The following is a 25,834-nucleotide window of genomic DNA, read 5'->3' as shown; positions in this document are numbered from 1 at the left end:
CCCACACTGATGCCAGTGTGGGATTTAATGTACCAATCACCACAGAGGGCATCTTAGAGAGGCCCCCTGAAACCTAACCTACAATCCACGTCTGGTCTGAGGCTGCCACACAGCAGACATGTTGCTGGACCTCTGGGTAGGAGAGCCCCATTTCTCCTGGGCCTGCAACAATGCACATCCTGGGCGAGGTGCTAGATCTCCTCCTCCAGGATGGGCAGGGGGAAGCTTCAAAGGCATGCCGCCTCTGTGAGCTTCCCCAGGCCACTTGCAACCCCCACTCTGGCGGGAAGCTTGGCCGGAAACCCCAAATAAGGACAGGGGATGTGCCAGCCTGCCAACCCCACCCCTCAGGTGGGGGAGGAGAGGTGAAGCACATCTCCGGGCGCTCGCCATCTTGAAGATGAGAAGCCCTACCTAATCAGGACTAGACTACTGCCCCCCTCCCACAGGAGAGTGGCAGAATATGGGGGGTACTCACCCCAGGACAGGGACCCATTGGTCCCTGCCCTTTACCTACCTGTAACACCCCTAAATCTAGTATTTAGGGGCACCCTGAACCTTCCTTCCCCAGATTCCAGCTTCCGAAATACAAAGAAGAGCAAGAAGAAAGAAGACCTGCCCTGCAGCTGCTAAGAAGAGGAAGACACCAACTGCCTTGGCCCCAGCCCTACCGGCCTGTCGACCCTCAAACCTGCTCCTGCTACAACCCGGCACCTCGTGGCCAGCAACCTCACAAACCCCGGAGGACCTGGCTACCTTTCGGCTCTAAGCACCTGGGACTCCCATGAGTAGAGGCTCTACTCAAAATCTGCTTCTAATCCCTGGCATCAGCCCGGAAACGCGAACCCTTCACACTCTGCAACCTCCAAGCCTGGACTGTGCCGGAGTGAACAAAGACCACGAGGACGACCCCACGGCGACTGTGACCCCGAGTCCGGCACCCAAAGACTTCCCTCGACACTCCTGACTAAGCCTGCAGCCTCAGAACCAGGTCACCCCCCCCCCCCCCCAACCGCGATCAACAGAGGGTAATATTTCCCAACACCAAAAGGCACCCCTGCACCCGACGCCCTGCGGCCTCCTGTGCCCAACTCCTGGGTACCTACCTATTCTCCAACTACCCAACTTACCTCTCGAAGTGGTGGTGGCACCTGAAGAATCTTAGTCCCCGAGCTTACAGTCTTTTTTCCAAACCGGAGCTTTCCCATTGAAATCAATTGAGCGCCCGAAGGCTCAAAAGCACCCTGCACCCAGCCGCCCGAGTGGCCCTGGCAGTGTAACCTCTACACCCATCTACTTCCCCATTTGCCCTGAGCAAGTGACCAGGAGCCCAGCTCCCACAGCCGCGTGGCCTGCTAGTCAGCAGCCACCAACCAAGGCCCCCCTGCCTCTCATAGGAGAACATTGGGCCTAACTCTCTGCACCCGGCTGCCCCTGTGCCGCTGAGGGTGTAACAACTGTACCTACCTGACCCTGGAAGAACCCTGAGTCTATGCCCAGAACCTTAACTCTGCCAGGCGACTACTTACCTTAAAGCCGATAACTCAATTTTCCCCATAGGGTAACATTGACTGGTTTCTTCTGAAATTTCTTCTAAGTGTGGAGTTTTCAAAACATAAAATATTCACCAAAAATCAGTTGAGTAACGAAAACGAAAATACTCACCTGCTATTAGGTGAGCTCCCAGTGCTGGATCTTGGTGCTCAGCACGGACTCTTAAAAATATTCACAACTGTTCTTATCAGTAACCCAATTTTCTTCCATAGGAAATAATTGACTTATTCTGTGAAATTTCTTCTGTCTATTTCTGCAAACTTTAAAAATTCTTTAAAAATCGTATAAATTCTGAAAACGTAATTACTTGCCTGTTTTGGATAAAGGTCCCAGTACTGAGTCTAGGCACCCAGTACTGGATTACAAAAGTAACGAGAACATACTATACCTGCAACGTGAATTTTCTTCCATAGGGAATCATTGACTGTTTTCTATGAAATTTCTTCTGTCAACTTTTAAAAAAGCAAACTGTTACTTAAAAATCCTAGTAGTAACTAAGTCGACTTTTATCACTTGTTTCTAAGTACTGTCCCAGGACTGAATCTAGGATCCAGTCCTGGAATCACAAAAGTAATCCTGAAAGTAATCTATTGCAAATAACTTGAAACTTCCATTGAACTCAATGCATTATTGTGTTTAAAACTGTGTTGCCTATTCCAACATCTTGTAACTTTCTACAAAAGCCAATTGCATATTGCAAAAGTATTTATGTAAAGCATCTCATTCTGAGAAAGTATATTTTAATACCTATTGTTGGTTCTAAAATAAAACAGACATTTTTTTATATATAAACCATTAGCCTTGAGTTCAGTTATTGAGTGTGTGAAACCATTTTGCTGAGTGTGTACAACAAATGCTTTACATTGTCCTCTGATACTGCCTTACTGCTCGACCAAGCTACCACTTTAGAGAGTAAGGTTATATCTAACTTTAGCCTCTGCCAAACCTCTGGGGGCTGTGGACTCTGTACACACTGTACCCATTTGGGAACAGTACATACAGAGCCACTTTCTCACAGCGTGTTTTCATAGGGATGAGTAGTAGGGTGCTGGAGCTCCGGAGGTTCCTTGTCTGACCACCCCTCTTGAGTTTAGCAGCCAAATACTCAGGTTTTCCTGTGTGCAGGGCTTTGTGTGGGAGGTAGGCAGTTCTGAAACTGGCACTCAGTTCGATTGGGAGCCATTTTATTTGTCTTGAGTGCTGGTGTGCTGTGGTCTTATTTCCTGATTCCAGTGACCATTCTAGCTGCTGCATTGAGTAGTTTTAAGGGGAGCTAGGTGAGATTTTGTACCAGTGAGGGTAGCATTCCCATAGTTGAGTCAGGATAGCAGCAGTGATTGTTTGGCATGTTTGAGGTTGTTGGTTGGGATGAATGGTTTTATTTTGTTAAGTAGCTTCAGGTTGACAAAGGCACTCTTTGCGGAGTTCTTGATGTGTTTGGCCATGTTGAGTTTTGAGTCTAGGGTGATTACTAATGATTTAATGGAGTGGGTCAGAGTGATTGCCGTTAAGAGCATCCAAAGCTTTTAGCCATTCTGAAATATGAGGGTTCTCTTCTTTGTTGGAGATGAGGAGTATTTCGGTTTTGTCTTGGTTGAGTTTTAAGTGGTTTAGCGACAGCCAATGTTGGATTTCTTTTAGAGTGACATTTAGTCTGTGAATGTCATCAATGGAGGAGGTTTCTAGATCGATCTGGGTGCCCTCTGTATATAGGTGGAAAGGGATGTTAGCATTTTTGAGTAGGGTGGTGATGGGTTCCATGTATATGTTGAACAGTTGAGGTGAGAGCCCTGAACCTTGGGGAACGCCCCCGTTGACAGGGTGTAGGTCAGAGGTCGTTTTTATTTTTTTTATCCTTTGTGAGCGGCTGTGTAAGACTGAGGAGAACCAGCGTAGGACCACCTCATAAGCTTCTACCCTTTCTTGTAAAGCCTTGATGAGAAGTTGGTGATCAACCATGTCAAAGGTTGCCGATAGGTCTAGGAGAATGAGGAGGCAACATTGGTCGGTATCAAGGGATTTGTAGATGTCGTCTGTGATATTCAGTATCGCGGTCTCTGTGCTATAGCCTTTTCTGAAACCAGATTGGTAGGGGTCAAGAAGGTTGATGCTACCCATGTGCTGCCCAGTTATTGGAGGATGCATTTTTGAAGGATTCTGGATAGGAGGGGGAGATTGGAGACGGGTCTGACGTTATTCAGTTCCTTGGAGTCAAGCCGTGGTTTTTTTTTTTTTTTTAGTAGTGGCGTGACTTGGCCAACTTTGAGGCATTCAGGTATGATGCCAGTTCTCGGGGAGCGGTTTATGATCTTGCACCCAAACGGGGCTATGGAGAGTTTGTTTTTTGGTCAGTTCGGTGGGTATCGGGTCAAGGCTGGTTTGGAGGTGGAGATCAGTTTGACGATCTCGGTTTCCGGGATGGGGTTGATGGACTTCCAGGTTTTTGTGGGGTGCTTGGCGTGCTATCTGTCACTGGGGGCAGGCTTTGCAAATGGGGTTGACGATGTCCAGTGAGAGCTCAATCTTGGTGATTTTTTCTTCGAAGAAGTTGGAGACGTTTTCACACAAGTCCTTGGAGGCCTGTAGGGAGGATTCCGGGGGTTTGGAGTTTTGTTGCCTGATGATTTTGAACAGTTTGTAGGGCCTGTTTTTTGCATTGTCCAGGGCAGCGCAGAAGAAAGTGGATTTTTCGCTGCTGATGTGTTTTTTGTATTTCCTTCGGGCTGCTTTGAGTTGTTCGAGTAGGCTTGAGGAGGGGTTGCTCCTCCATAGTCTTTCTGTAGCTCTTAGTGGTCTTCTTTCGTTGTTAATGTTAGTGTTGAACCAAGATCTGGATGGGATGTTCCTAGTTTTTTTAGTTTCAAGGGGGCTACTTGATTTAGAATGGATATCATGTTTGTGTTGTAGTGGAAGGTGAGTTCTGTTTTGGATAGATCATCCGTGGAGGCAGTGAGGAGAGAGTTAACCATTCCCTCTAGGTCAGTCATGTTAATCTGAGTGAAGTTTCTAGTCCATTTTGGAGGGTCTGGGAGGGGGGGGGGGGGGGGGGTAAGTGTGATTGGCTGAGTGAGGTGGAAAAGGATTAAGTGGTGGTCGGACCAGTCCACGGGCAGGGTGAAGTCTAGCATGACAGTGTCGTGCTGGGCGATAATGGCGTCTGGGATTGCTCCTTTGTTGTGGGTTTCCTCCAAGCAGTGTTGGGTAAGGTTGTTGCTGTGAAGCCGCTCCTTCAGGTTCTGGATTAGCAGGATGTTTTCTTCATTTCAGTGTAGATTGAGGTTGCCCAGAATAAGGTTGTTCTGGTCTTGGAGAGAGCAGTGGGCAATCAGGTCGGACATGCGTTCAGTGAATGTGGTGGTGTTGCCTGGGGGTGGTAAATAAGGTGGCAGATAAGTGTTTTGTTGTTGCTAGTGGTGATGTTGATGGTTAGGCACTCAAAGGTGTTGTAGTTGAATTAGTCTATTTCTGTCACAGAAGTATTGTTTTTGTGGATGATTGCTATGCCTCCACCTCTTTGATCTTTTCTATCTTTGTTGGTGATTACAAAGCCAGGGGGGACAAGAGTACCCATGAGTGGAAATGAGGAGTCATTTAGCCATGCATCGGTGATGAATGCTATGTCTATGTCGTGGGTGATGATGGATTCTGCTAGCTCTGTGGCATGCTTGGTGGCTGATCTGCAGTTTATGAGCATGCAGTTTGTGGGGGACGTCTGTTGTGGGTTTTTTCGTTCGGGGGACCGTGGGGATGATAGTGCGTGTGGCCGGGGGTCTAGGGGATTTCAGAGGGGCCTGTTCTCTTCCCAGTCCGGTGATCACCTGTATTTTGGATTAGAGGGTGGCAGTAATAGGATTGTCTTACAAGGAAGCGAGAGCTGCCGCTTCGCACGCAGACGTTTAATCTCCATTTCTTTTCGGTCTCTGTGTCGGATTAGAGAGGGGGGTAGAGATCCCTTTCAGGTGGAGAGCCTTGGAAAGCCTCTGTTGCGAGAGAGAGAGAGAGAGAGAGGGGAAGGCAGGGAAATGGTGTGGGCTTTAGGGGTGCGGCGAGGTTGGTAAGGATTTCACTAAGACCCTCGATTGTGGTTATCTGGCTTTCAAGCAGGGTGAAAAGCTTTGCTTCACGGCCCTGAATTGTGATGCATGAAGGCACACTTCTCGTATGACTTGGAGACGTGCCCAGAGCCCTAACATCAGAGGCACACATCATGCGAGTCACTCACAGACATCTGTTTACCACAGTCATTGCATGGTTTCAAGCCTGTGTTTTCAGGTGGTGACATTGTTTCCTTGCACATAGGAATTTAGGTTGGAAAAATTGTCAAACTGATGAAGACGCAAAGCTCGGGATCCACTTTTGAAGACATGGAAAGAAAGGAACTGACATCGACAATTAGTGGTGGCCACTTACATGTGGACTGACTTCACAACTTCCGTGGAAAAAGACAGCGCAGAGCCGCACCGCTTGCCAGTGCAGGGGAGCAATTCTATGAACATTTCTGGATCCAGTGTGGTGCAGTGGGAATATTTTCTAGGTGAGAAATCTGTGCTAAATATCCATCAGAAATAGGCAACCATAGTGCCTTCAGTCCTCATTATTCCATTTTGAAATTGGCAGTTTCATCTTCCTGTCACACACTGAGCTCACCAACAATACAAATTGCCACAAGGCCTCCACCTATGTAGACATGTTTTATGACCCATTGTGAAATCCCTCCATGAAGCTGTCCACAGACCCTTCAATGGGGTTAATGACATCCTCCTTAATGTACCCTTCACAGAAAACCTCAAAACAGGACAATTTCTGCATGCTGAAAAAGCTGACCCTGGGCCAAGATGCTATTGCCATGTGCCACCCATTGACTCAACATTAACCTTTTCATGTGAAAAAAGAAAAGAAAATCATTAGGAAATAGTTTCCACCAAACCCAAGATAAACTAGGCAAGACAAACTCATCAAAGATTACCAACTGAGATCAGTTCAGCAAGAGGAACATCCTGTATTACCAAACTGTCTGGAGACATCCATCCTTTTAGATCATTCACCAAAAAAGAATGACCCCCACCCCACACCAAGGCCCACTTCCCTATTCAAGCTACACCCAACATTTTACCAGCTAACAAACAAGCATGGAGTTCTCATTCATGTTTCTGCAATGGCTCAGCTTCTACATCACCAAACAAAATCAACCATTATCCAAATGGAAGCCTCGAAATCGAAGTACACCAAGGATCAATCGAACTAAAAATGTCCATGGAGCCCATAGGAACAGAATTCACTGGTCAGCAGCATTAAGACCAACCAGAATACCTACAACATGAAATTCTACCTCAAAATCTTCATGATCCACTACAGTAAACTCCTCAATATTTGTCTTGATCTGATCCAGAATCAGGGGTTAAGAACTCAAAGACAATGCCTCCAGTGTACCAATAGCATCAAACGACCACAGGTTAAAGTGTTGCGATCTAAAATGTACCTAGACAAACTCCAAGGTGACAGCTCCAAATCTGAGTCTCACCCTCACAACAGACCATTGTTTCAAAGGACACATTGCTAAAACCACCACAACAGCACGCTGCCATCACATGCTCCTAAAAAAAGGGACACCTCTTCTGCCAGAAACTGATTTCAGAACAAAAGTCAAAACTTTAGGCCTTTCACACTTGGCTGAAGGCAACACACTACTCAGGCTTCCTGGCACCATAGTGACCACTATCGCAATGAAAGGCATACTGGATGTTGCAGCAGGAGATGCCCCTATGCTAGAGGAAATACATTAGCACTTCGCTTCCTTATGCATACAGTCTTAAATACCGGTTACACCTGTAGAAGGTCAATTGAAAAAACCTTAATATTTGGCCTTTGAAATAAACTGGACCTCACCAGCGAGGAAACAGAAAAGGAAAGGGGAAAAACACTGAAAGCAGACCTTTCTTTAAGCACCAAGGTTCTGGAACAGCCCCTATCATCATAAGAACTGCAAATTTTTCCAGCAATTCTGAAAGGAACATATAGCACACCTTAAGAGATCTAGTGAGTGAATAAAAATGTATTGTTTAAGTTTACATAAAACTGTATGCTAGTTACACAAAGATCAGCACACAACATTTACAGTATCACCGTTAAATTAAAATGAGATCAAATACACAAATGTAAAAACTGGTGTCATTCCCACCTGTATCAAATGGAAATGTCAAATACGAACATTAACACTGGTGCATTAGTCCAGGCACTTATCAGCAACCCTGAGCATTTCTCCCACTGCTTAAGAGCCTGAGTCAAGAATTGTACTGTAGGACCTACAGATTTTGGTGTAATGCCTTTCAAACTGAATAATACTGCCTCCAGAATAATTCTAATGCTTTCTGCCCGCTATAGAAACTCAGCTCAATACATCTTGAATATTCTGTCAAAGTAAAAAACTCATGGTACATATATAAAAAAAAAATTACACTCCTTAGATATGTAGGTAAGTTCACACGATACAGATTGCTATACACAAAAAATTTACTACTTATCTTTATGATCTAAAAAAATATTGGGGCTGAGAAAAAATTATATTGTCTTTAATCCAGTCACTGCATGAACGTTCTAAAATATCCCATGAATATTTGCTCCATTCCTTTTAAGTCTCATGCCCCCACCCATGTCTGCTGGAATAACCAAACTTCCTCTGAACCCCTATACATCATTGACACTTTTCCTGGCTCTAGAAGAGTATTAAAATACGGTGCCCCAATCCTGGTGAATTTGCAGTTAGCATAGATTTGTTCTGCACTAATTTCCACTACGTGCCCAAAACAGTGGCGGGTGGTGACATTTGAAAGTGGTAAGGCTTAAAACTATTGTCATACAGCACTTAAGCGAACTAGCGTAGGGAGCGAGTCCGAACCACCCACAGGGGGTTTGGGGGGTCCTCCCCCAAGAATTTTTTTTAAAAAGAGTGGGCAAACGGTCCATTTTCAAGCAAATTTGAGAAAGAAGGAAGGTTATTAAGCAATTGTGAATCGGTTCTAACAAAGACGGTGACTGGCAAAACTGTATCGCTTGTTCTGCGGACATCCTAGGTGCACAAAAAGAAACCACTATACTATTGAACCCAACATAGCACCACACCTGGTATTTGTTGCTGCCTTTTGCAATCTTGTATTTATAGATTTTAAAAAAGAGAAGCGCAATCATGTGTCCCTTCAGCTGTTAGGGTAGGACAGGAGGGCAGAGCATGAGGGAAAGGCAGGGCAGGAGGACAGGAAAGGGCACGGAATGGCAGGAGGGAGAGGAAGGCCAGGGGGGAAAGGAAGGGCAGAAAGCAAACGGTGGAGAGGAGAGAAAGAGGGGTGGTGGTGGTGGGGGGGGGGGGGAAGGAAGGTAATGGAAATAAAAGAAAGGAAAAGAAAGAAGAAAATGAAATGGACGGAAAAAGAAGATTAAAAGGGGAAAGGGAATTGGAATTTCAAGTCAGTTTCAAGTTAGTTTTCAGTCTGGTTTATTTACTCACCTTGTCCCCTTATTCTGCCCCACCCCTCTCTGCCCCCTTCCTTTTCGGAGCCTGCTCCCCCTCTCCCTGCCCCGAGCTCTAGCCGCCAGCTGTGGTCCTCTCCATCCGGCGTCCCAGAGTGCAATGCGCAGCTGCCTGGTTACCAGCCTCTTATACCAAGGACACGTCACAATGTTGGCTTTTCGACGTGTCATCATACATCACAACTTTGTGGGTGATACCATGTGTTGTAAGATTAACGGGGAGCAGGCAAGGCACAGATATTACGGCATTTGTTTAGTAAATCCAATTATTTAATGACAAAAGCTCCTGCGATGAACCTGAAAGAAGATCCCCCTCCTACCCGATCCACTTACTCAAAGGTGGGCTCTCCTTTCCTCTCTACTGAGCAACATCACCGTCTCCAAGAGGGGAGAGGATGTGGTTTAACCGCTAGAGCAGCCGACCTTGAAGCTCGGGAACGAAGTTTCAGTCTGGCAGGAGGCTCAAACATCCTATGATACACGGGACGGTAACCTAAATAAAATTTTAAACTTACCTTCCTCCCACTGCTTCCTCGGGGGTCACGCGTCACCGCCTCAGCTCCTGCTGCTCAGAGTCCCGGCCGGGCCTGCGTTTAACCTAGGCAAGAGTGCGCAACTGCGCATGATTGGTTTGGTCGGCCCTGGGGCCGAACAAGCAGTCAGGACCCAAGACAGTGGGCTAGCCACGTCTACCCTGCACTAGAGTAGGAACGCCCACCTGCCCGCCCCCTAACAGGCACTCCAGGCACTTCTGGTTTCTCGCCGTGCGAGAAGCAGAAACATTTCATGTTTCTGCTTCTTGCACTGCGAGAAATAAATGGGGCGACACCCCCACACTCCAATGGAGGTGCCGCTACTGGCCCAAAACAAAATTGTGTGGCTCCCTTTTGTGGGTTTTTGACTGTTTTGTAATAATGTAGTACTAGATTTTTGTGGTGAGACAACAAAAAAGGCAGAACAAGACGAAATTATTTCTCTTGCATGCATTTTGCTTCTCCTTCTTGCTGCACTTGACTGACCGTACACTGAAAAGCTATGTTAAAATTCAACATGATACTCTTACTTCATTCAAAGCATAAAAACGTGTGACAGAAGCAATGGTCAAAATTCTTAACTGTGGCTATTTACAAAATAAAATCAATGTACTTTTGAGAAACCATACAAACTAAATGCAAATCAAGTCTAGTTTTAAATAGAAACCTTTATTTACATGAACATCAATATAGAAATAAGCAGTAACAGCTTACAATCAGCAGTTTTATAAATTGCCACAAATCATGTTCTGCTTGCAATGTGAAGACATTTAGATATTTCCAGCAATCCATATTATAAAGTAAAAGTAGAATGATCTCAAACTGTAAGCCTCCAAAGAAGATCTTACATATTGCTTTCTCAGAATTATGACTTTATATTTACTCACATAGTATATTTTTCAAAATCTGCACACATGTAAAATAAACTCTTCTCAATAAAAGTTGCAACATTCAAATATAGCTCAATAATGCTCTTTTTTTCTCCTGCAGAAGCACACATTTTGAGAGAGGCTACACACCGATTGTAAACTGTAAGGTGTAGCTGTGCAAATATTTGGGTTTTTCAGGATTCTGTGGATCCTTTCATATTAAATTTTAGGTTATTATTATGGACTTCTCTAACATACACAATAATTACAAATAAATGATAGCTAAAGTGATATTTATGAGTTATAGTGATTAGACATTTAGAAAGAACAATCTAATAAAAAATAGAAAGTACAAGCGACAAACTGCAACAATCCTTTCTAATCACATTTGTGAAAATGTTTGAAAATGGTACTCAAGAATGTCTTTTGACCGATGTTCTAGGGTAAAAGGAGGCAATATTCTTATTCCCATATCCCATCTATGAATTGGGAATTGCTTTATGTAACCCTAGAATGTAGTTGATTCTCTCAAAGAGCATTAAATAAGATCCCATTATTTAAAAACAATTCAGGTCAGAGATATCCATTTTCTTCCTTTCAAACATTGCCCTATGATGGGCTCAGAGATAGATTGTTTTCATGTAAAGAATCACCCTTTTCAAAAATATTTGGAAAAGCAACCGTTTTGTTTTATTAAATAGTGACCTCATCCTAGTGGAAATGACCTACCAGCAATACTATCCATCAAAGAATGTGCTTCTCTCAAATTGTGCAATAAATACAAAACAGTCAAGCAGAAACTATATATAACCCTAATCCAAAGTACAGACGTGTAAAAGGAGCTGATGGAGCCCGTTACAGAAGCTGCATTCAAAAGAATGCACTGCAAGCAATATCAGTAATATAAAACAATTATCTCAGTCGCAAAAAAAGAGTAAAATTAAACAAGCCAAAAGATGATCCCAGGGAAAATTATCATGTTACACTTGCTTATATTCACATCTGCTGTGAATAGTGAGAGAAGGTAACATGGCATTTGATGGCAGAGAAGGAGAAATGTTTAGATTCAGTGCCCCATGTAATGCAGAACATACAAAAGGAAGTCATGTCCAGCAAAGCGAAGTATCAAGTAACTGACTTCTAGAAATAATCAGTATAGAGGGACATTATGAAGTCATAACAAATTCTTAATGAATTTGTAATTAAATCCTCCCCTGTTTGATCAATCACACCAACATCACCTCATTAGATAACTGTTACGAGGTACTGTTCTTAATAGGGACTAGTACTTTATTACTGGTTGCCCCGAATAAGATTTAGCAACAATTCAATTCCAGTAGATTCAGTATTTTGAATAGGTCTTAGAAAAATGTGCTGCAGGCTAAAAGATACCTACAGGGAAAAAACATTGAATGATGTAATCTTTATTAAGAGTAATGAAGACCCTTTATGCCACCAATGCAATATTAATGCTAGGATGAAGCTCACCGTGAATTGAAACCTAACTTGAGTACATGTAACCCTTGAGAGAGTAAAACATTGATTACATTAATTTTTATTAACCAATGTATGGGTATAATCCACACAACTATAAAAAGAGGTAATAGACGAAGGATGGCACTGATGAAATGGACTAATGATTTTAGGGACATCAACAAAGGAGAGTATTATTTTGTATATTTTGCCTTTTCTACAAAGAAGTACTGACTGTGACCTTATATGGCTGGGTCGACTGAGTAGGTGAACAATCGGACAATATACCAGATATCCTAAAAAAATGGGAGTTAGTGCAAAGTTTGCACTGAAACAATGATATTTGCGTTCGCATAGTCTTTATGCAACATGGAATTCACTCCCTTACATGCATTTTAAACAATCCAGTTATAGAAAGACATCCTTCCAGACTAGGGACTACTCCAGGTGCCTTCGTTGCATAGACATTGTACATAGCGAAGCATTAAGAGGCTTCTGATTGTGACATAGGAATACATGGACATGAACCAGTGTTCGAGTTTACTGATCTAGGATTCATACAGCACTCTGGTCAAAGCAGCTCATGTAGTGTTGAAGATGGAATTGTAAAAGCACTGCATACATGACTGAAGGATTCACACCATTCATTAACACTGAGATGCAACTTCAGAGCAGTAAAAGCATAAGCTAAGAATACAGTGCGGCAGAGAGATTTCACAGAATCTAAGTTGCCTATTCTACTGCACAAGTGCTCACACACCAGTAACATGAGAATATACATCAAGGAAAAAACCCTTCATATAAATTAAATTTAGAGTACTCCATTGTCCTTGCTAAAGAAGATGTTAAGGTGTATAAAAAAAACTTTCAACACATTATGTAATGTAGGGCAAGTGAATGCACCACATCATTTCAAATTGTAAATCAGCTTTCATGATCGCACCGTTCGAAATGATCATACTAGAGGGGAAGTGTGTTCTGTGTTTGGGCAAATGGGTCATCCCTAAAGATTTAATTAAACAAACTGCGTCCAGTAGAGAAACTAAATGTGCTATTATAAAAAAGGATCCTAATTAACCCTTTATAAATTTGCAGAAGACCACTGAGGAACAGCAAGAGGTGGGTAAGCTACTTGGGATAAATATTCACATTTGAAATTAGAAGCACCAGCAGAACTGAAACAATATGACTGAAGAACTGGAAAACTTTACTTCCACAAAAGAAAATCATAGGAGTTGGGAAATTTAAAAGAAAATTCCTGGTCAGTGTCACTCTGTCCCTGCTCCAAAGTAAGAGGAAACTGAGATTTTAACAAGTTTACAGTGAAGTAACATGTATCAACCTAAGAACCCCATTTCCTCACAAAGCATACATGATCCAATTGAAAACTTTCTTTCAAAACCTCTATAGCACATTTTATGTATGTTAATGATAAAAAGGCACTAGAAATTAAATTATGAAGTGGTATTGAAAAAACATTTAGAAAAATATGAAGGCAAATGCTACTGTAGGCTTGTGAATGCTGGATATACATTTATATTTGCAGGCATGACGTCTAGTATACAAAGATGCCATTCTCCTAGGGCAGTGCAAATTAAAATTAAAGCTTGAATGAATAATTCAAAGAAAACGGTCTTGCATATTATTCCTGTTTATTATTTGTGAAACTTTGGCCACCTGTTTAAAGAATTGTTCAAACTTTTTTTTCATACATGCCAGGATATAGTTTCTTTCATAAGACAGTGCAGTTGTCACACTTTTGCACACCGTTAATAAAATGGGAAAGTAAAGGCCAGTCGTTTACTTTGGCATCCTAAATGCCAATTATAGAGCTTGACCTTATGTCAGAAAGAATCTCTGGTTATTATGATCTCTTGCATACTATCCTCAGCAAAATCACACTTTTAAATTATCAGAGATATGCCACCAAGTTGCAGAAACAGATTGTTATACTAAACAGTACAGTGGTAACCCACTTTAACATCAGAATAGGTATCCGAGTCAAGACTCATTTTTCTTCTGGGCAAAAAATCCTGCAGCTCCAGGAATAAATCTGAGAATACAGGTGGAGGACTTTGCGTCTGGCAGCACAAATAAAGTATGCTTCTCATGATTAACAAAAGTAGAATTAATAATGACCCTCAATCACCCACAAGATGCTTGCTGGTATGTGTCACCCAACTCTTTTGGGTGCAAACACAATAGAGGCACCTGTCATATCCTAAAGTCACCTTTTGTGCACCCAGACGTAATTTTTGTTTTGTAAACTACCCACAGAAGACCTTTACAGAAACTGTATTAGTTTAAATGAAACAAACCCATGAAGCACATGAGGTACCATGCTTAAACAAGGGGAGCATATACAGCAAGATCAAACTCTTGTGTTGGACCGACAGTTTAAGAGACACCACAATCCCTGACTGGGGGAAGTCTCTATAACTATTGCCCTGGACTTCAAAGTGCCAATTTACATTTCAGTCACAAATAAGTCAACACAGGCTTGACTACTCATGTGTGCCTCCATCTGGACATACATGTAATAATTAATACGAAGGCATTTGTCTGCTTAAACCACAGTTGTTAAATTCACTAAGGGCTGCAAAGCAAGTGATCTGGCCTCTCAAACACTCCTCAAGCTTTTGGAGGCATAATTTCTGCTATAAAAATCAAGCCATTCTGATCACCGGATGACCCAGCCTAGCAGAGAACATCTTCTTGCCTTGAGTGCCTTATTCTGGAACACAATCACCTTGTAACTGAAACGTAACATTAAAACAATAATAAATGAGCATGACTTTAAAAAGGACATTTCAAACATGTGACGGGTGTTTCTTTCAAGTAGTTCATTTCACAAATTGCCAGTCAAAGTTTCTTGCAATCATCAGTCATGTAATAAAAGCACCGCGGTAAGCCCAGATGCATGTTGAAACCAGAAAATACTGCTTCACATTGGTGGTACATGTCATTGGCATAGGAGTTTCTAACACTCAAGTAGGGTGATTCAATGTGAAGGGAACACTGAAGCCAAATAACATTTGGTCACCAGTTAGCAAAGGTAAAAAGTGCAATTTGCATAATTGTGAATAGGACTGTTCTGTATGCGGACTAATTCATTAGACATGGTTTAGTTGCAAGCTCTTTACTCGTTAACTGTGGGTAATTTGGTCCAGATAGATTGCCTCTAATATTGTAGACTGCAATCCTTACTAGGCACCTTTTACCCGGTATCTCCTTCTGTTACAAATTTGATTTGCAATGGCATCTAAAGGGCAATGGCATACAAGGAAGAAGCCAACCTTTTTACTGAGCTAACAGAAATAAGCCATCACATTTTGTTTGAAAGGATCCAATTTCAATTGAAAGGTACGATTTAGAAAGGTGTATTCCATTGAATTATTAAGGGAGCATTATAATAAGAACGGTACATGCAAAACAACCTACTCATTGCCAAGAAGCTACAGCCTGTTAAAATCCAGTAAAACAATTCCCAGAACCATGCACAACAGCAGCACAAATGACTTCTAAAATAGACATTATTGCTTCAACAATAAACTCGACTGAAAGCTACACTTCTCAAAATTACATCCACTATGTGTGGTGCACTACTAACCACCTACATTCATGATGTACTTCATCCCTAGGTGCCTTCCAACTAAATGTTGTGCATTAAGATAACATTTCTCAAAAAACATTCCTTCAAAGCACCACTTATAAGCATCAAAGTTACAAATGTAACTTGAATAAGGTTTTTGTACAGCACAGTCTCATGACATTTGACAAGCAGATGTAGTCTACAAATACCAGAAATTAGAATTAGCCATCAATGAAAATTAATGGTTTAAATTTCACTGGGATGGATTAACTTTTGACTCTAGGTTCATAGGATTTCACATAGGTAACTCATTGCTGTCAAGCACCTTCTAAAGTTAAAATGTGCTACATTATGGAACTAATGATAGTTACCACGAAAAGCTACGTTCATACTGTATTTGTTGGCAAGTGAAGCTTTAGTCATACCTGCTTCAAGTCTTGTCCCTGCCAAAAAATGATCAAGGAGAGAACTTTCAACCTCAATTTATAGAGGTGCGAATGCAATTAAAGTATAGTAAAACAGAGAAAAGACATAACAAAAACATTACATACAAATACCAAACGTTTGTACTGTTATTTACAGTTTTAAAAAAAATGTCTGTTCATCTTTCAAATTGCCAATTTTAAAAAAGAAACAAAGTGCTTGCTAAAATGGAAAAATAAGCTGACTGCTTAAACTTATTCAAACTTTTAAATCTATATCAGAAATAACATTCTTTTATTTGTACGCTTCTGTTACACCTTCCCATAACCCTCCACATACAACAACAAAAAATAATAATAAGGGAAGAAAGCAGCCTACTCCAAGGACATTAAATAAAACCAACAAATGTTCATACATTGATTTCACTAGGCTGAAATTATACATACATCGTTAAATATGTAGTTTCACAAACTCCGCAAAAGTGAGTTGTTGTGACCTACAAAAGTTCAAATATAATACAATATCTTAAATATGTACATGGTATATTTACAAAGAATTCTGATGCATAATGCAGTACTGTGTCCTTCCTGAAGGAGGTTTAGTCCCAATAAGATAAAAGGTTACTGTTCCATTTACTGATCAGCTCCATAACAGATGCTATAGCATTTGTTGTATATATCCAAAGTTCTTCAAAACTGAAATAATTTCAACATTCATAAAAGCACATTCCACTGCACACCAACAAGTCAATGACCAGCTCAAGCTTGCATGTAAGATTTCATCCAAACAAAGCATGGAAATGTTTCTCCATTTACATTCGGCTTAGAAAATCCCAGAAGGCTTCATAGAAGGGATGAGAAATCACCACATTGTTTCAAAAGGTCCAAGCAAGGTCAGTATTTTGAACTTCTCAGTAATGCTGTTCCACAAATGTAACATTTTACAAGCTGGCTTCTTCAGATCTCTTCATAAGGTGTGGATACCTCTCTGGTTGGCAGTCAATACATAAATGACCACTATAAAACTTAGAAGTAACCAGAATCTGCACACCAACAAAAAATCCTCATGTCCATTGCGATGTGCAATACAATATTACAATGGATGATTTGCTAGACCAAGACATTTGACAAGTGACTTTGAGGCCGTCTCAATAGTAAAAGTGTCCCCAGCATCGCGTCTTTGTTCTTTATAGTGCATCTTTTATTCTGATAGTTGCTGAAGTAGGATTCCAGACGTCAGCAATATTTCTGCTGAAGAAATAGAAAAATATATTACAGTTGCATGAGAAACATCATGCAACGGTGAGAACTCAAAGACTGAAAAAATAATTAAAATTTTAATCCTAACAAGAGTAATAACATTTGTATTTGCCAGAATCAACAATTAAAGGTGCATACATTTCATGCATTAAAAAACGTAATCTTCAATGAAAAAATGCACTGGAACGTACAATTCTCGTGCATTTCAACCTTCAACGTAAACTGTCATTTCTCCTTTACAAAAGGATGTGCATCTAAACACAAACCTTTAAACTAGTCATTGTAATCCTCCGATATCTCAATGAAGTGCTAAATCGGGATGAAAATCCAGAGCTAGTTTTTCCTACAATACAGGTATAGTATTTTGGAAGAAATTAACCTGTAGACTAACTTATCATTTAGAATGTCCTCCACAAATAAGAGGACTTTCCTTTACTACCCAATTCTAAGTCAGGCTTGGACAGAAGGCAGGCCGCGGACAGCTGCGCAACAAGCTTTTTTATGTGGCATCATTGTGAAGGTATGGGCTCAGATTGCTTTCGAGTCAGTCGGAAAAATTGGATAAATAAGTCCCACTATACACCTTCTAAGCACCACAATTTTAGAAATTTTAGGTCCCTATATTGGCACAAGATCAAGTTGAAGTACTTTAACAAGATACTAAAATGGAAATATCATTTGTATCTTCTGAACTTAAAAAGTGGGGAATGAACACCTGCTTACCGACTTCTTTAATTTTAAACTCCATGAGGGAAAGGTGGGCAGTTCCCCAGTAAAAATCGTTAGTGTGGATATTCCATCTACCTGCAAATTCGTGACCTCTTGAATCCTGCCAGGCAATGTGCTGAATTTGGAGGCTGTAACCTCTCTACTGAGCTACTAGGTCACTAAGTATCTGCGCTCCACCACTAGGTATACATCAAGAAACTGCAAAAGAGCCACCCGGTTGCACTTCTGTGAGTACCTCATCTATTTTATTCAGTCTCAAGATAGCTTGGCTGACATTATCAACACAGCGGGCAGTGCATGAATCCAGATTGGGACCTTATGAAAAATGCATAACTATTCCCCAGAATGGGGAGGCAGAAGTAACTAATTAGGAGTCTACATACAAGAGTAGACATCCCGAAGAATTTTATTTAAAGCACATAACTTGTTCTTCTGATGGCACTACTTGCAATTTCTTACTTCTCGAACGGAAACCAAACCAGCATCTCCCAAGTGACGGGTCCGCCGAAACTGTTAAACCAAGAAATCCTGCAGCACTATCATGGCAAAATAGTCTTATTGGCAGACCGCTAAATCTAGACATTGTCTGAGGAAGGTTGGGTACCAGTGAACAATCACCGGTACTCCATAAATAAATGAAAAGGAACAGGCAAAAGAGGCGTGTTTACTGTGGTGGAATGGACCCTGATTTCCTCTAGACAGTTTTTCTTTGCCAGGGCATGCCATATCTTAAGACAAAGGATGACAGACAGAAAACAAACCATTTTTCAATTATCTTGTCCTTTTTGGAGCCATTGTAACCAAGAAAAGTTGATTGTAGACAGAACTCGCAAGATTCCTTCTATTTAAAAGCTAAGTGGCCTACATGGGTCCAAACCATATAGCTGTTCCTCCTACTCAATGAAGTGAGGAGAAGTGAAGTATGTTAGCAAGTTAATGGACTGGCCCTCATGAAAGGAAGTGAACAACTTAAGGAGAAAATCTCCTTGTCTGCAGGACCAGCTTGTCTGAAAAAACTGAAGTGAATGGATGTTGAACAGACAAGGCCTAGTGCTCACTAACATGCTCAACCAATACAATAGCAATGAGAAAAAAAGTATTTAATATCAGAAAAATCAACCGTGCATCCGTTGAAAGGAAGAATGCATGTCAGACTACCAAATTAAGGTATCACTAAGGCATCACAAAGAAATAAGTGGGGGAACAAACGTAGGACCCTTCAAAAGCTGCATGATAATAGATGATTTGAAGAACAAAGGCGGCTCTGATAAACGAACAAAAGCCAAACAGGCCTACACATAGCCCTTAGCTGAGCCCACAGCAAAGCCTTGCCTGGCAAGAGAGAATGCAAAGTGCAACACAGCAGACAAATTTACCTTGAGGCAGATCAACATTCACTCTGGCCCACAGGGTAACAAAATGAGACCGGTCAGCTTAGATCAATTTAGTGGATAAACAACGTGCTTACAGGATAAGGACAACCACATCGGAGGGCAAATAAAAGGAACACAAATTTATACTCAAACTAGAGGTGTGGAGGCTTTGGTATTGGATGCAGGATGTTGTCTTACTGCTCAGGAAGTCACTCTGATGGCACAAAGGTGGGAGGGCAAAAGGACCTGCAAAGATCCAAGCGCCACATCTAAAGATGCAACTCCAGAGCAATCAAGATAATCTACGCCCAGTTCTGACATAGCTTCCTCAACACGAGATCAAAGGATTGGGAGGAAACTCTAGCACCAGCATGACTGTCCGAACACTGGGAGAACAAAAAGGCTCCCAAACAAGACAATTCCGGTAGTGGCCACCACTGCAAGCCTTCCACAACTGCTTACGAAACCCAAATCTTGCATGAAATGATCCATATGTACAGGATCCACTGAAAGTAGACACTGCATTACCTTATATGCGCTAGCAGGATGCCAGACCCAAAAGACAAAACTGTCATGACTGAAGACTAGCTGTCTTATTGTAGGAAGTTGGCCCTTTATAGAGAGCACCAAAACCAGGTACACTGTGCAAAGAGTCCAGGCAACTCTTATTGGTTTACAGAGACAAGTAAAAAAACAAAATGCTCTCTTTTGTGGTAGTCTGGGCGAGCAGTTTAGGCTTATCAGAGGGTAGTGCTAAGCATTTGTTCTACTCACAGAGGCATTAACACATGTTTGTATAAAATTTCCAACACGAAGCACTTCGGTATCAAGTACTCTTTGCGGTATTGATTTTTACAGGCAAGTAAAATGTTTACTGCAATGTGTCTTTACGGTGCAATGCTTCCCTACAGGAAAAAAGGCAAAAACGATATACGGTTACTTGCAATATTTTTATAGGAGGCCAAGGTCCAAAGAACCACCAGCAGTTAGTATTTACCAGCCATGTAGCGTCCAGGTGCAGAGGTGCTGGTGAGGTTGGTAACTTTGCGCGCTACACCAAAGTGTGTGTGGTGGGGGCGAGATATGGGGGGGCTGCAGAGGGGGATGTGAAGACAGGTCTGGGAACTCCCAATGGGGGGTTCGGTTTGTGAGGCCCTACCCTGGGAGCAAGTCTGTTCTCGGAAACCAGGGCTGGGGTGCTTGGGTACAGAATTGTTAGGTCAGCTGGGTTTGTGCATCACGGGGGCTCACGGTTGTCGGTCTTCGCAGGTTGAGGGGACAAAAACAGGAGAGCTGAGCCTCTCTCAAAGTGGGTCTCTGCGGTGCTGACATTCCCCGACTGCTGCTCGGTCTTGGAGTCATTGGGAGTCTGTACTGGACTCAAACAGGCTTTGGTTGCTGTTAGGGGGTCTGGTACCCCGGGTATTGGTGCTGTGCGGCTCCAGTTGGTCCTGGCGTCTTCCCACTTGGTGATGAGACAGCTCGGACCTTCTGGTACATGCAAATCTCTTCCTGGGCAGCTGCTGCATTCGGGAGACCGAGGAAAGGCAAAATTATGGACTGGTGTTTGCTGTTTGGTGCCTGCAAGAGAGTAGCTCCTCTACTCCAAGGGACATTGCTGGCAATTTGCCAAGTGCTGGTAGTCAACCAGGGTTCTTGGCAGATGCACAGCAGGACGACGAGTGTTTGTCGCGATTGTCGAGACGGGTACATTTGGCGCCAAATAGTTTGCATGCTGGTCCTCAGTTCTCACTTTCTTCGCTCTTTGTCCTCTTCTTGCGTCAGTCAAATCTCAGTTCCAAGTGTCAGGGGTGAAACGTACATGCTCAATTTAAGGGCGTTAGGGGAGTATAAGGTAGTAGCCAATGGGCAACTTACCTTTGGGGTGCCTACACTCCCTATATGACCACTTCCTGTGGGGGTGGGTATAGCCCTGGGCCAGTGTACCCAATTTCATCAAAAACCTAGACGACGAAGGAATATGCTACTTACCAGTATGCATCTGTTCTTGGCATGTAGAGCTGCAAATCTACACACTGTGCATAGATCGCCATCTGGTGTTGGGCCCGGATGTTTGCACATGTTTTTGTCTTGGAAAGTCTTTGGAAGTCACGAAGTATGTGACTGCTCCTTTGGATGATAGAGCGAATGGTTATTAGCTCCATCTTCAGATTGTTTTTCGCCAGCAGGGAAATGATGGAGCTTAGTAAGAAACAGGAAAGATGCCCATGTGTGGTGTATCTAAGTAAGATTATACTGGAACAGATAACGGTAGCCGGGGAGGCGGGTGGGCGTGTGTAGATCTGCAGCTCTACATGCCAAAAACAGATGCAAACTGGTAAGTAGCATATTCCGTTCGAGGCATATGAGCTGCAGATTACACACTGTGCATAGATTGTAAAGCAGTATCCACTCCTAGTGGCGACCACCAGTATTTGTTGCAGTAGTTTGAAATAGTGTTTTGAGTACAGCCTGGCCCACACTAGCCTGTTTAGTTTGCACATCAGCACAACAGTGTTTTGCGAATGTGTGCGGTGTAGACCATGTAGCTGCTCTGCAGATATCGTCTAAGGGAATGTTTCCTAAAAATGCCATTGAAGCCCCTATCTTTCGTGTAGAGTGGGCTTTAGGAGGAACAGATAATGTACGTTTTGCTTTATGGTAACAAGTCTGTATGCATTGGACAATCCACCTAGCTATCCCAGATTTTGATATGGGGTTGCCTTTGTGTGGTGGTGAAAAAGACACGAATAGTTGTTTGGTCTTACGAAAGAGTTTTGTTCTCTCTATGTAGTATAGTAGTGCACTTTTGACATCTAAGGTGTGAAGAGCTCTTTCTGCGACTGTTTGTGGCTGCGAGAAGAATACAGGTAGCTCTACAGATTGATTGAGGTGGAAAGGAGAAATGACTTTTAGGGAGGAATTTAGGATTAGTTCGGAGAACAACCTTATTAAGATGCATCTGGAGAAAGGGTTCTTGAATGGTTAGTGCTTGTAGTTCACTAACTCTTCGTAGAGAAGTAATGTCTACGAGGAAAGCAGTTTTCCATGTTAAGAATTGTAGCTCACATTTATGTAGAGGTTCAAATGGAGGCCTCATTAATCTTGTGAGAACGATGTTTAAATTCCACACAGGGGAAGGTGGTACTCGGGGGGGGGGGGGGGGGGGGATTATTCTCGAGTCCCTCCATAAAGGCCTTTATGGCAGGTACTCTGAGAAGTGAGAGATGCTGTCTCTTTTGTATATATGCTGCTATGGCAGCAAGATGCAATCTGATTGAGGTATAGGCTAGGTTGCATCTTTGGAGGTATAGTAAGTAGCCTATGGTCTGTTGGATAGACACATCTACGGGATTAGTGTCATCGTTTTGGCAGTATACGACAAATCTCTTCCACTTGGCTGCATAGCATGCTCTAGTGGTAGGCCGTCTAGCTTCTTTGATGACGTTCATACAGTCAGGAGGAAGGTTAAGGTAACCAAATTCTAGGAATATAGGAGCCAGATTGCTAGATTGAGCTGAGCTGGGTCTGGGTGTTGGATCTCTCCATGGTTCTGGGTTAAGAGGCGTGGAGAGAGGTGTAGTTTTTGGTGCAGAACTACTGAGTTCCAGCAGTGTGGTGTACCATGGCTGTCTGACCCAAGTTGGAGCAACTAGGATGAGAGTTAATGAGTGTTGCTGTAGTTTTCGCACCACTAGCTGAATGAGTGGGAGAGGCGGAAAAGCGTACGCAAATCTGCCTGACCAGTTCATCCATATCGCATTGCCTTTGGACAATGGGTGAGGATACCTGGCGGCGAAGTTTGGGCATTTGGCGTTTTCTTGGGTGGCGAAGAGGTCCATCTGTGGTTGTCTCCAAATCTGAAAATACGGTTGAAGAACTTGTGAATGAAGTTCCCACTCGTGGATTTGTTCTGTTTGACGGCTCAAGAGATTGGCTATTGTGTTTTGAACTCCTGGGACATGTTGGGCTAGGAGAAAAATGTTCTGAGGTATAGCCCACCTCCATATGCTCTGTGCAAGTTGAGAGAGCTGCAGAGAGTGTTTTTCGCCTTGTTTTTGGATATAATACATGGCTGTCATGTTGTCGGTGCGGACTAAGACAGTCTTGCTTGATATTTGTTTTTGAAATGCTTTTAAGGCTAAGAATATGGCTAGTAACTCCAAGTGGTTGATGTGGAGTAACTTTTGTTGAGGTGTCCACCTGCCCTGCATGGTGTGATGTAGTAGGTGAGCTCCCCAGCCGGAGAGCGATGCGTCCGCTGTCATGGCTTATTGAGGAACTGGCTCGAGGAACGGTCGCCCTTTCGAAAGGTTCTTGGTGTTCCACCACTGCAGAGAGCGATGGGTACGACCGTCTACCAACACCAGATCTGTTAGCTGACCTTGAGCCTGGTTCCATTGGCGTGCTAAGCATTCTTGGAGAGGACGCATCTGGAGTCTTGCATGAGGCACTATGAATATGCAAGAGGCCATCATCCCTGGGAGTTGCATGAACACTCGAGCTGGAAGAGAGCGTTGCGGTTGGAATCTGGTGAGAAGAACTTGGACGCTCGCTATCCTGGTGGGACTGGGATAGGCGAGCGCTCTTGAGGGGTCTATTGTGGCACCGAGGTATTGTTGCGTGTGGGACGGTTGCAGCTGGGACTTGGCATGGTTTATTGTGAACCCCAGGTTGTGAACTTGTTGAATAGTGGCGTGAGTGTGTTGTACACACTGATTGTACGATTTGGCTTTATAAGCCAGTCGTATAGATATGGGAAGATATGTATGTATTGTCTTCTTAGATGTGCTGCCACTACTGCTAGGCACTTGGTGAACACTCTTGGTGCTGTGGTGACTCCGAATGGGAGTACTTTGAATTGATAGTGCTGACCATCCACTACGAATCAGATATTTTCTGTAAGCGCTGTGAATGGGAATGTGAAAATAGGCGTCCTTGAGGTCTAGAGCAGCAAGGTAGTCGCCCTGGGAAAGCAGAGAGGACTTGCAGAAGTATGACCATGTGGAAGTGGTCTGAATGTATGTAAAGGTTTAGGGGTCTGAGGTCTAAAATAGGCCTTAGAGATCTGTCCTTTTTTGGTATGAGAAAATAGAGGGAGGAGACTCCCTTGTTTTGTTGGTACAGGGGATCTGGTTTTATTGCACTTTTTTATAGGTGGGAGATTACCCCCTGCTTTAACAATAACAGATGTTCTTGTGACAAGAGACGGTGTTTGGGTGGTATGTTTGGGGGGGTAGATGTTAGTTCGAGACAGTAGCCTGATTGAATGATTTTGTGGACCCACCTGTCTGAAGTGATGTTTATCCAGGCAGGGAGAAGTTGGTGGAGTCTTGCCCCGACTGGAGTGGAATTGTCTGGGTGGAGAGGGAGGGAAGTCATGGGGTAGGTGTGGAGGCTGAGCGGAAGTTGTTTTTGCCTCTGCCCTTGCTGTTATTCTCCCTGTAACCACCCCTTTGGTAACCTCTAGTAAAGGTGGATAGTGCAGGAGCTTTGTAAGAGGTGGAGGGGCTATCACAGGAGTAGCCTCGATGGGTGCTTCTAAAGGATGAGCGATGAAAGGACCGTCTGTGAGCTTGCGATTGCAAGGCTCCTATAGATTCATCGAGGTCTGTATCCTTCTTCATTTTTTCGAGGGATACGTCTACATTGGGTCCAAATAGGTGTTGCTCATCAAAAGGCTAATTGAGAATAGAACTCTGTACTTCTGGTTTAAAACCGGATATACGTAACCAGGCATGCCTGCGCAAAAGGACACTGGTGTTGATTGCCCTTGAGGCGGTATCTGCTGCATGTAGGGCACAGCGAATGGAGGTGTTAGTGATGGTCTTACTCTCTTGGATTAGTTCATTGGCCCCGTTTTTATATTTGTCAGGGAGGTGCTGCATTATGGACTCAAGTTCGTCATAATGTGCCCTGTATTACCTGGCTAGGAGCACTTGGGTGTTAGCAATGCGCCAAATATTTGCTGCCTGTGACGCTGTGCGTTTGCCAGAGGCATCTAGGTGTTTTGATTCCTTGTCTGGTGGTGCGTCACCTGACGTTTGGGAATTTGGCCTTTTCCTGGCATTAGAGACTACTAGGGAGTCTAGTGGTGCGGGGCCCTTAATGTATACTGGGTCAGTAGGGGCAGCTTTATATTTCTTTTCTATTCTTCGATTGATGACCCGAGCCCTAACCGGGTCTTTAAAGTTCTCTGGTGCGTGCTTAATGACCCCTTTAAGCATGTGCAGTGTTGAGGTGGACCTTCGTGTGGTGTCAAAGGTATCCATCTGATGCCCGGGGGGGGGGGGGGGGGGGGTCCGGGTTTGTGGGGAAAATTGTCTGGAGGGATCAATATCTTGTGGGGTGTAAGGGACATCTGGGACACTGTAATCATGTCAGGGGAGCCAGTAGGAATAGGGTCCCCATGGGGTTGATCGTCCGCACCTCCCCTTGCATCATCTGGGGTGTTATCATCTATTGGGGTAGGTGATGGTGTGGGAGAGTGGTGTGGTGGGGGAGG

General features: G+C 43.2%; 1 protein-coding gene across 4 annotated transcripts in view; it reads right to left on the bottom strand.

Moving 5' to 3' along the window:
- Positions 1-10,261: 10,261 nt before the first annotated feature.
- The window catches only part of NCOA3 (nuclear receptor coactivator 3), a 449,566-nt gene continuing 433,993 nt past the window's right edge, over positions 10,262-25,834 (bottom strand). For 3 of the 4 annotated variants that reach the window (XM_085619414.1, XM_085619415.1, XM_085619418.1), the window contains one exon: positions 10,262-17,218. In XM_085619414.1, the coding sequence (XP_085475540.1) occupies positions 17,204-17,218 (15 nt within the window). In that variant the 3' untranslated portion in view covers positions 10,262-17,203. The remainder of the gene's footprint in view (positions 17,219-25,834) is intronic. The other variant, XM_085619419.1, reaches the window with a different exon arrangement.

This window comes from Triturus cristatus, chromosome 7 (genome assembly GCF_964204655.1).
Source record: "Triturus cristatus chromosome 7, aTriCri1.1, whole genome shotgun sequence".
In the NCBI taxonomy this organism is placed as follows: Eukaryota; Metazoa; Chordata; class Amphibia; order Caudata; family Salamandridae; genus Triturus; species Triturus cristatus.
This window is presented reverse-complemented; position numbering and strand designations above follow the sequence as displayed.